Source organism: Protomyctophum bolini (assembly GCF_963924005.1).
Source record: "Protomyctophum bolini genome assembly, chromosome: 22".
Taxonomy (NCBI): domain Eukaryota; kingdom Metazoa; phylum Chordata; class Actinopteri; order Myctophiformes; family Myctophidae; genus Protomyctophum; species Protomyctophum bolini.
The window spans coordinates 33,926,607-33,939,106 of record NC_137883.1 but is presented as its reverse complement, the minus strand read 5'-3'; the positions used below and the strand labels follow the sequence as shown (position 1 = coordinate 33,939,106).

At 47.9% G+C, this 12,500-nt stretch overlaps 1 protein-coding gene across 1 annotated transcript in view; it reads left to right on the top strand.

Annotated features, from left to right (window-relative positions):
- Nucleotides 1-12,500, top strand: part of taok3a (TAO kinase 3a) — a 109,536-nt gene that overhangs the window by 38,508 nt on the left and 58,528 nt on the right. The window contains 3 exon segments of the mRNA XM_080755703.1: nt 1,166-1,255; nt 12,087-12,224; nt 12,227-12,334. Of these exon segments, the coding sequence (XP_080611829.1) occupies nt 12,195-12,224; nt 12,227-12,334 (138 nt within the window). The 5' untranslated portion in view covers nt 1,166-1,255; nt 12,087-12,194.

Sequence of the window (12,500 nt, the reverse complement as noted above, 5' to 3'; positions counted from 1 at the left end):
CTAACCAGTCATTCTACTCTCTCTGTCTCTCTGTCTCTCTCTCTCTGTCTCTGTCTCTCTCTCTCTCTCTCTCTCTCTCTCTCTCTCTCTCTCTCTCTCTGTCTCTCTCTCTCTGTGTCTCTCTCTCTCTCTGTCTCTCTCTTTCTCTTTCTCTCTGTCTCTCTCTTTCTCTCTCTCTCTGTCTCTCTCTCTCTGTCTCTCTGTCTCCCTCTCTCTCTGTCTCTCTCTTTCTCTTTCTCTCTGTCTCTCTCTTTCTCTTTCTCTCTCAATTCAATTCAATTCAATTCAATTCAACAGGCTTTATTGGCATGACATTTTACAAGTGTTGCCAAAGCACAATCACAGATATCTCTCTGTCTCTGTCTCTCTCTCTCTCATGGCAAAAGGACTGATAACAGCTGGTCTCAGAATAGAGTTTGCCTATAAACTGATTTTCCGTCTAGATCAGTTGGTTGAGATGTGATGTGGACATGAGAACCTCTTGTGTAGCACTGAGCAAGAATCACTGGTTTTATCTCTTTATAAGAGAAGAGAAAAAAAACATGTTTTCTTAATATTATTGTGAGTTCCCAAAGCATGTCATTTCTAGAAATGTCCTGAAGAATATGTGAGTGTACACAGAAGATTAAATAAAGGCTTCGTTAAAGGTCTCTCTCTCTCTCTCTCTCTCTCTCTCTCTCTAAATGTAAAATGGGCAACAGAGTATTGTGCACAGTGGACGAGGATGAACTTCTCTTCACCTTTTGATCCTTTTTTTAAAGGCTGGTTTTTATTCTTTTTGTGATTATGTATAATATCCAAGACTGGCATGTAGTTAAGATCCTGGTTTTGATCTGTATTATCCGGCAGTGCGTAATAAAGGACCTTTTTAAAATCAAATTAAAATCTCTGTCTCTCTGTCTCTCTGTCTCTCTGTCTCTCTGTCTCTCTCTCTCTCTCTCTCTCTCTCTCTCTCTCTCTCTCTCTCTCTCTCTCTCTCTCTCTCTCTCTCTCTCTCTCTCTCTCTCAATTCAATTTAAATTTCAAAAGGCTTCATTGGGATGATAACACAAAAGTCAACATTGTGCACACAGAGACAACAACAAACATCCCAACAATAATGAACAACAAGTACAGTAACAATGAAAATAAATAAACAATAACAAATTCTCTCTCTCTCTCTCAGGTGTTCTTCCAACCATGAGGGGTCAGCGGGGTCAGCTCTAGACTCTCCCTGAGGTTCAGAGAGAGAAACCTTTTACCCGTTCCTCTACAGGTAAGGCAGTAGGTGGCGCTAGTACGCCTGCAGACACACACACACACACACACACACACACACACACACACACACACACACACACACACACACACACACACACACACACAACTCCATTCCTGAGATCATGTTATCTTTCTTTTTTCTTTTTTTTCACGATTTTTGTAACCCATTTTTCACCCCTGTGTCAATCATCTAATGTGATCCTGGGCTCTACACACCCTCCGCCAACCTGGGGAGAGCAACGGACTTGAACTCATGCTTCCTTCATGCATGAGGAGTCCAAGTCGCTCCTTTACACCTGACAGGGGGGAGTTTCCCTGGTTGGACGTATAGCGGCGGTGTTTCTGACAGACAGACAGACATTGACTGAATTATGATGATGATTAGTAATTAGTAACGGATATGCTGTTAGTGTTGCTTCATCGACGGCTCTTAGATTACCAGGCGGTTTGATTTAGTGATGCTGTGTTGTTGTTGTTGACCCCGTGAGTAGCATTTATCCCAAAGGGAACTTATACGTCACTGTTGGAATGAAAAGTGAACATGGAGTCAATGTAATGTACGGCCATAAGGATATCTGTGTGCATAATGTGCCACACACGCACACACACACATGCACACACACACACACACACACGCGCACACACACACGCACACACACACACACACGCGCACACACACACGCACACACACACGCGCACACAGACAGACTCATCCGCAAATCTGGCTCCTGCATGAGTCAAACACAGTACAGTGGGTCAATAATTCTGTGAGGAGAGAGAGAGCGAGAGCGAGAGAGAGAGAGAGAGAGAGCTTTGATGTCCTTTGCAAGCTACCCCCACCCCCCTTCCCCTCCCCCCCCCCCCCCCATGCACCAACCCACGAAAGTCTCTGTGTTTGTCCGTCAACGAGGAAACGCATCAATCACGTGGCAGTAATTCACCTGGCAGCCATCGTAACCGTATCGCGTCGTCACCTGGCAGCCATCGTAACCGTATCGCGTCGTCACCTGGCAGCCATCGTAACCGTATGGCGTCGTCACCTGGCAGCCATCGTAACCGTATCGCGTCGTCACCTGGCAGCCATCGTAACCGCATCGCGTCGTCACCTGGCAGCCATCGTAACCGTATCGCGTCGTCACCTGGCAGCCATCGTAACCGTATGGCGTCGTCACCTGGCAGCCATTGTAACCGTATCGCGTCGTCACCTGGCAGCCATCGTAACCGTATCGCGTCGTCACCTGGCAGCCATCGTAACCGTATCGCGTCGTCACCTGGCAGCCATCGTAACCGCATCGCGTCGTCACCTGGCAGCCATCGTAACCGTATCGCGTCGTCACCTGGCAGCCATCGTAACCGTATGGCGTCGTCACCTGGCAGCCATTGTAACCGTATGGCGTCGTCACCTGGCAGCCATCGTAACCGTATCGCGTCGCCACCTGGCAGCCATCGTAACCGTATGGCGTCGTCACCTGGCAGCCATTGTAACCGTATGGCGTCGTCACCTGGCAGCCATCGTAACCGTATCGCGTCGTCACCTGGCAGCCATCGTAACCGTATGGCGTCGTCACCTGGCAGCCATCGTAACCGTATCGCGTCGTCACCTGGCAGCCATCGTAACCGTATGGCGTCGTCACCTGGCAGCCATCGTAACCGTATGGCGTCGTCACCTGGCAGCCATCGTAACCGTATCGCGTCGTCACCTGGCAGCCATCGTAACCGTATCGCGTCGTCACCTGGCAGCCATCGTAACCGTATCGCGTCGCCTCCTGGCAGCCATCGTAACCGTATCGCGTCGCCTCCTAGCAGCCATCGTAACCGTATCGCGTCGCCTCCTGGCAGCCATCGTAACCGTATCGCGTCGCCTCCTGGCAGCCATCGTAACCGTATCGCGTCGCCTCCTGGCAGCCATCGTAACCGTATCGCGTCGCCTCCTGGCAGCCATCGTAACCGTATCGCGTCGCCTCCATGCAAGGAGCAGCAGCGTGCGTTCCAACCGCTCCCCGTATTGACGTTCGGTATTAAACCATTTAGACCTGACGTCGACATGAAAAAACGTTTGCTCTGAAAGAAAAAAAGAATATATATATATATCTTTGCCACATTTTTACGATTTTTCAAAAATAGCAGACCTACAAGCTCGTAGCGCGCCACTCGGTGGCGCGCTACGAGCTTGTTGATCTGCTATTTTTCAATAGCTAAAGTATAACATAATGCTTATAAGTTAAAACACCAAAAGGGGCTCCCGTCGAAATGTAGAAAATGTCTTCTGAATCCTGACAGTTTTCTGAAATATCTCTATGTTTCTATATCTTAATATTTCATGTCACAGACCCCCAGAAACTATATATGTTTTTGGCCCCCAGAAGCAAATATTTAAGTAAAAAAACATTCGCTCTGAATTCTGAAAGAATAATATATTCAAAGATTTGCGCCACATTTTTCAAAAGAAAATAGCAGACCTACAAGCTCATAGCGCGCCACTCGGTGGCGCGCTATGAGCTTGTAGATCTGCTATTTTTCAATAGCTAAAGCATAACATGATGCTATAAACACCAAAAGGCCTTCCCGTTCAGAATGGGCTAATGCAGAGCTTGACCCATTTCCTCTCACGCGGCTGTGGGCGCGCGCATGTCACCGGGCGGTGGCGCTCTCTCCAGTCCAGGGGGTCCTGGTGTTCGTTGGGGTTTCCACGTCATGAGATCATATCTATTCTCATTCCCTTTGGCTTTGGGTGACGGAGGATTTGATGAAGGGGGGGGTCGTGTGGGCGGGGGGGGGGGGGTGTTTCCTATGGGGTCCCTGATCTGTTTAAGAAGAAATTAATATTCTCTACGAAAGCATGCAACACACGCACGCACACACACACACAAACACACTGCACACACACACACACACACATAAACACACACACACACACACACACACACACACACACACACACACACACAAACATAAACACACACACACACATAAACACACACACACACACACACACACACACACACACACAAACATAAACACACACACACACACAAAACACGAACCACCGCAAAAGCTGTAATTCCACTGTGTAATTTCACGTCAGGGGAACGCTAGGAGAACTGGAGTCATTACGCAATGCTTCTTCTCTCTTTTCCTACATGTCATGCATACACGTGCTTGTACACCCCCGCCCCCACAGCCATATTCCCCCAGACACACACACAGACACACACACACACACACACACACACACACAGACACACACACACACACACACACACACACACACACACACACACACACACACACACACACACACACACACAGACACACACACACACACACACACACACACACACACACACACACACACAGACACACACACACACACACACACACACACACAGACACACACACACACAGACACACACACACACACACACACACACAGACACACACACACACACACACACACACACACACAGACACACACACACACACACACACACAGACACACACACGCTTTCTCGTTTGTGATTAGAGCCTGCAGTTTGAATCCCAGTAAGAATTCCCACAGTCTGCCTAATTCCTGTCTAAAGCTGAGAGGAGGGCCAGTAAGCTGCTAAAGCCGCAGGCTACACGCGCACACACACACACACACACACACACACACACACACACACACACACACACACACACACACACACACACTAACGCTGTCGCACAACACAAGATGCATGCACATGTGCGCACGTACACATTATCTTGGGTATGGATGATCAGTGGTTCTCCACAGAGTTCAAATAGAATTCAGACAAACCCTGAGAGAGAGAGAGAGAGAGAGAGAGAGGGGGGGGGGTTTGTGTGGGGGGGGAGGGGGGGTGTGGGGGGGGAGGGGGGGTGTGGGGGGGGGGGTTAACGGAGCGATCCGGGGAAGGAAAACACGTCCCCCTCCCCTCTTCCTCATCAAAGATGTTTTCCTTTATTATTTTTCACCACATATGGGAGAAAAGAAGAGAGAGAATGACAGAGAGAGGTGAAGAGGACATGGGGAGCGTAGTATCGTAGTGAGGAAGGGAGTATGAGATAAGCTACAGGGAGAGACAGAGAGAGAGAGAGCTTCATCTTCCTACCCTTCTTTAACGTGCGTGTGTGCGTGCGTGCGTGCGTGCGTGCGTGCGTGCGTGCGTGCGTGCGTGCGTGCGTGTGTGTGTGCGTGCATGTACATCCAATGTCCTCACAGAGATTAGGCCCACAGCGCTGCAGACGGTCTTTTTGCTCTGCCCCACGGCCCACATGTCAATTGGGGCTGATCTGTATATCCGTACATCTGTGTAGGCTTTAGTGTCGGTGAGCTTGTAGATCGGCTATTCTTCGGGCACATGGCACCGTTATACAATGAAGCACACGAGGGTTAGTTAAAGACGCTGAATATAGAGAGCATGATGTGTATGACATCATTATCATACCCGGATGTTATGCAGGAACGCCCACTGAGTGGCAAAATACTACTTGCTGGACTTGACAGCCCTTTCATCCAATAAGACCTATTCCTATACGATTGACAGCCCATACATCCAATAAGAAAAGTCCTATATGATTGCATTAAACAACGTTAAAGAAGTTAAACTCACTTTGCTAAATTTCATATTTAGAAAATGTTTCAAATAAAAATAATGAACAAAACCAAAAAACAGAGATGATTTGATTCGAATATTTAGAATAAAGATAATCAACTTAAAGATCTGGAAATGGGTCAGAAAGAGCTCACAGACCTCACAGACACCCCAGTGTTAAAGGAGAATTCCATGCTAGAAGGCTTTCTTACATTTCTTTGTAGTTGTTACGTCCCCACCAAAGAGGTCCAGGTTTTATGTTGTGCAAAAGCTCCTGATTGGCTATTTCCCCTACCATAAGCCCTACATGAATTGCATTGAATTTAATGGGAATTTAATGGGGCTATGGGGTGTTGTGCTAATTCGCTTATTTCCATCGCTCAAAATTATAATTTCTTTGTTTATCTCTCTTCATAATGTAAATAATATCCCAAGCGGCACACTTTACTACTTATTTTGATGGAAATAAGCAAATTAGCACAACACCCCATACATCCCATTCAATTCAATGCAATTCATTGAGGGCTTATGGTAGGGGAAATAGCCAATAAGGAGCTTTTGCACAACATAACACCTGGACCTCTTTGGTGGGGACGTAACAACTACAAAGAAAGGTATAAGAAAGCCTTCTAGCATGGAATTCTCCTTTAAGGCTTAGGATGGTTATAGGGCAGCGCTTTTCAAACCTTTTCTTGTCAAGGACCCCCCTCTGAATAAACCCATGGGACCCCCCTGGGGGTCCTTGTATGATGTGTTTCTCAAAGTGACCACACTTTGAGAAACCACTGGTTTGGGGTTTAACCACCCTGGGCTGCTGGTGTTCGCTGTGTGTGTAAACTGTGCATGGTGAGGTTATTATCGACCTGCTGTGTGTCAGAGACATAGAATATTCAGCATCTCTCTCTCTCTCTCTCTGCAACACGTTGTTGGCACATCAATTAGTAATGGACTCCCAGGAGGTCCCCCCCCCCCCCACACACACACACACACACACACACACACACACAGCACGTATCCAGCACCGTGCACGTGCACATTCTTGACTGTGTGTGTGTGCATGTGCAGTTGTTCACGCATGCACGCTTGCAATCAGCAGTATACCTCGCAAGATCACTTCTTCTAACGAATTGAGTTCAGTGAGGTTACACCATCTACCCTCCCCCCCCTTCACACACACACACACACACACACACACACACACACACACACACACACAATACACTCTCATTAATTCTCACCTATGCCAAATACTACTGCGACTCACTGCCTCTGACAATCCCATTCACAATAACACACACTAGCATCACCGTGCTGTCACGCCACAGTAACACACACTAGCATCACCGTGCTGTCACGCAGGATAACACACACTATAGCATCACCGTGCTGTCACGCAGGATAACACACACAGCATCACCGTGCTGTCACGCAGGATAACACACACTAGCATCACCGTGCTGTCACGCCACAGTAACACACAATAGCATCACCGTGCTGTCACGCAGGATAACACACACTATAGCATCACCGTGCTGTCACGCAGGATAACACACACAGCATCACCGTGCTGTCACGCAGGATAACACACACTAGCATCACCGTGCTGTCACGCCACAGTAACACACACTAGCATCACCGTGCTGTCACGCCACAGTAACACACACTAGCATCACCGTGCTGTCACGCAGGATAACACACACAGCATTACCGTGCTGTCACGCAGGATAACACACACAGCATTACCGTGCTGTCACGCAGGATAACACACACAGCATTACCGTGCTGTCACGCAGGATAACACACACAGCATCACCGTGCTGTCACGCAGGATAACACACACAGCATTACCGTGCTGTCACGCAGGATAACACACACACAGCATTACCGTGCTGTCACGCATGCAGGTACAGTCAGTGTCACACAGTCATGATGGATGACACTCAATGATCACTGGTCGCACGCACAGGTCCATAATCCCAGTTTAAGCTGTGTCCCGACAACACACACACACTGCCATTCATTGATCCATAGTGACCTGCACACACACACACAGCTGGGGGTCACTGTAGCCACTGCTATACAGAGCTGACAATGAGGTTACATCTGGAGTCCTCCTGCCTCAAAGCAGACCAGAGGTAGAAAACTGTCGTTCCCTGATGCCATCGCTATAGGGACACATGATGTCATCGCTATAGGGACACATGATGTCATCGCTATAGGGACTATAGGGATGCTCCGATCAGCTTTTTTGGGACCGATACCTGATAGGTCTTCTTATGATTGGCCGATACCGATAGGTCCGATACTGATCTTGTGAAATGTTGCAATTTTTTATGTTCCCAAAATTATTATGTCAAAACTGTTCCTGTGTGTGTGTGTGTGTGTGTGTGTGTGTGTGGGGGGGGGGGGGGTAGGCCTGTCACAAAAATGCAAAATGATAATATGCTCTATATCTGATTGACATTTATACCACTTAAATGGTGTAAAAGATCAGTTTCTCCAGATAGGGTAAATTACCGATCACAGATAAGGGTAAATGCTGATTACCGATCAGAGTGAATATCGGTCCATATGGCCGATCACGTGCTTCAGTAAAGCAGGAACTGGGGATGACGATGAAGCGCTGGGTTTGGGTTTGAGTTCAGTCGGCCTATAGGAGGGAGAGAGAGAGAGACCAGGTGAGCCACAATACACGCACATCCAAGGTGGTTCCAAGTGAGTTAAATCTTGTTTTCACTTGTCAGATATCTGTCATACTGTACATACCAGCCTCCTGGTGAAACGATTCAATTCAAGCTTCATTGGCATGAGAAAACATAGACGTTTTACATGCAGTGACAAGATTACACACGTGTGTGTATATACGGAGAATTTTAGGAATTGGCATAACGACCATATTTATTGGAATTTCCGTGGCAGCTCGGGTCGAGCGCGTCGCAGCCTGTTGTCAACTCGTTGCATCACTTCGCCCCCCCCGTCCAATCCCAGAGGAGTCTGTGGAGCGAGGGAAGGAGAGAGGAGGAGAGGAAGGAAGCGAGGGAAGGAGAGAGGAGGAGAGGAAGGAAGCGAGGGAAGGAGGAAGGAAGCGAGGGATGAGCACACTAACAGTCCTCCCGGGAGGAAGATGAAATACACGTGATGTGACTTATTGCTCATGTTGTTCAGCTTCCTGTCGTCCGTGGTTCAGCTTCCTGTCGTCCGTGGTTCACTCGTCAGTGGAGTAAAAGTAACAGAGTACATTTAGTTAAATACTGTACTTTCAGTATTCGGTAGTATTTCCAACTTCCAGTACTTTTACTTCTACTCCACTGTACATCTCGGAGGCAAATATTGTACTTTTACTCAACTACACTTATTTTAAAACATTAGTTACTTGGATTATTATTATTATAAAACATACGATTACGACCTCAGCCCTATATTATACCTGTATACATTTCAGGATTTTGAAAATAGCAGATCTACAAGCTCACAATGCGTCGCGATACGCCACATTGTGAGCTCGTAGATAATATGTAGAGCTTGTAGAAAATATTGGTATATACTTTTGAAAAGTTGAAATTGGACATTCTACATAAAATTAGTACTTTCTACTTCTGGTACTTTAAGTACATTTTGATGCCAATATTTATTATTGTTTATAGAGGGACAGACAGTAGGCTGACAGTAAATGGTATTTATTATTGTTTATAGAGGGACAGACAGTAGGCTGACAGTAAATGGGGAGAGAGATGGGGGGGGGGTGACATGCAGTAAAGGCCGTCGGGATCGGGAGTCGAACCCGCGGCCACACTGCCAGACTGGATTACCAGCCAAGGTGCTTGGACCGCTGTCACTCACTCAGTCGTCCTCACAGAGATTGCTGTCTGTCTGTCTGACTGACTGACTGTCTGACTGACTGACTGACATACTGACATCAACACACACAAAGTCAAATAGACAGAGCACCGAAGTCTGACGTCAATATCAGTAGGGGGCGCTAAGTCCACTGGTTCATGGACCTTTTATATGTGCATTGTAAGTAATCCCCATAGGAGGGGATTTTAGATGGCCTCACATAAGAACTGTGTTTGATAAATAAACATGTCATCCTGACGGCCGCTTCACTCACATGGATATGAAGAACCAACTGACTGAGAGAAAACGCTGTTGTTATACTGCTGCTGAATTAGTTACATTTTGAAATGGGACTGACTGACTGTCGTGTAAACGACACAGAGACACAGACAAAACGTTTCTTTTTGGACGCTTATATGAGACGATTTTAAGATGAGCCCACGTGCAAAGGATTGCATCATATCTTTATTTATTTATTGGTTTATTTCAGGAATAACCAGAGAGTTCACACAGAGAACTGTGGAGAGGGGGTGGGCTGATGCAAGCAGCAGACACACACACACACACACACACACACACGCACACACACACACGTCACACACACACGTGTCACACACACACACACGTCACACACACACACACACACACACACACAGCTGTAGCAGAAGGATGGCACGTTCGCAAGCGCTGCATGCCGCCAGGCCATCAAGCGTGTTTACGGCCTGATACCCTGCTCCAGTTAACCCACCCACGTGTGTCTGCACACACGCAGACACACGTGTGCGTGCGTGCATGTGTCTGCGTGTGACTGCGTGTGTGTGTGCGTGTACGTCCATGTATTATGTATTTATATGATGAACCCAGTGACTCAGCTTCAGCTGTTCTGTGTGTGTGTGTGTGTGTGTGTGTGTGTGTGTGTGTGTGTGTGTGTGTGTGTGTGTGTGTGTGTGTGTGTGTGTGTGTGTGTGTGACGGCGTGGCATGTTCGCATGAGCAACCATCCACTGATCTGCCTTCATATGGCAATGTTGAGCACGCACGCATTCACACACACGCACACATGCGCACACACACACACATGCACACGCTCACGCACACACACACACACACACACACGCACACACACACGCTCGCACACATACGCACAAGCATGCGCGCGCACACAGAGATATGGAGATTCCTGGAAGCAGTGCATGTTGTCTGTGATTAAAAGGTTAGATCATATCAGTATGTCTGGACAACGGTCAACATTGACCCATTTAAGCTGTGTGTGTGTGTGTGTGTGTGTGTGTGTGTGTGTGTGTGTGTGTGTGTGTGTGTGTGTGTGTGTGTGTCAATAATTATGTGCATCCATGCAATCTTTTTTGGCAGGGCCTGCATTCACTCTTCCTGTCGGTGATCTTTCATTCCACTTTATGATTTGAATTGTCAATTTTATCACATTTTTAACGTCAAGTCACATCATGTACACAACACCATGTCCCAACTCTGTCTGTCTGTCTGTCTGTCTGTCTGTCTGTCTGTCTGTCTGTCTGTCTGTCTGTCTGTCTGTCTGTCTGTCTGTCTGTCTGTCTGTCTGTCTTCTCTCCATCTCTCTCTTTCTCTGATTTCACTTAATTCAAATGTCGTATCACTTCTTTTTTTGTTTTGTTGTGATAATGCTCCCTACTATAGAGTGTGCTGACTGTTATGATACTATTTACTAAGTACTGGACCCTCGTCTGGTTCTGACAGACCGGTCCTGTGTGTGTAGGCTGAGGTTGGTGTGTGACGAGTCCGACCCGGCTGAATATTTCCTTGGTTCGGCGGCGTGACACCAGACAGTATCACGCTAAGACGCTCACAAAGTTTATTACATTAATACAGCACATATATAGCTCTGGATCCACATGTCCTCATGACGTGCCACTGAGACATAACAATAACCTTGAACTTGCTCTCTGAGATGGCTCCAGTGGCTAACTAGAAAGTCAGTCTGTTACTCTCCAGGCAGTATACACAATACATTATCAAGTACATTGTATATTCACGTACAACTACCATGTACAAGTATACACAGCATGTTGTATATATTACAACACTGACCATTATAAGGAGTTCCTCCCTGTCCACAGTTAACCCCTGGGGGTAAAAAAAAAACCTTTGGCTAGGTGTCCCAGCCTCCATCCAATCAGGACAGAGAGGGGCCTTCTGCCAATCATGATCGAGCAGGGGCGGGCCTTGGTGTGTGTGCTGTTGGCCTGCCGCGTGTCACATTGTAAACAAGGCCTGTCTTGGCTCCGTTGAGCGACCTAGGATAATCTACTTCCCACCACCAGGTCCAGGGGGCCAATGCGGGGTCCATCATCATTGAACCCCTGTGTGTGTGTGTGTGTGTCCTCCCCACCACCAGGTCCAGGGGGCCAATGCGGGGTCCATCGTCGCCCAGTGGCGGTAGCAGCAGCAGCAGTGTGTGTGTGAGCAGCGCGGCCGCGCGCCGCGCCCGGCCCGCCCCCGCCACATGATGCCGTCGTCGACGCGGAAGGGGGAGGGGCCCGGGACGCCGAGGCGACCTCCGACCTCTTCTTCAAGGACGACCCCGAGGACGTCTTCTGCGACCTGCACGAGATCGGCCATGGCAGCTTCGGGGCCGTCTACTTCGTGAGTCCTTGTTCCTCTCTCTCTCTCTGTATGCACTGTGCTGTGTAGGTGTCTCTCTCTCTCTCTGTATGCACTGTGCTGTGTAGGAGTTATCCAGGCATTCAGTTACAACTAGACCTGCACGTTGGGAACGATGCAACTTGGGAACCTAACGATATACGTTGTC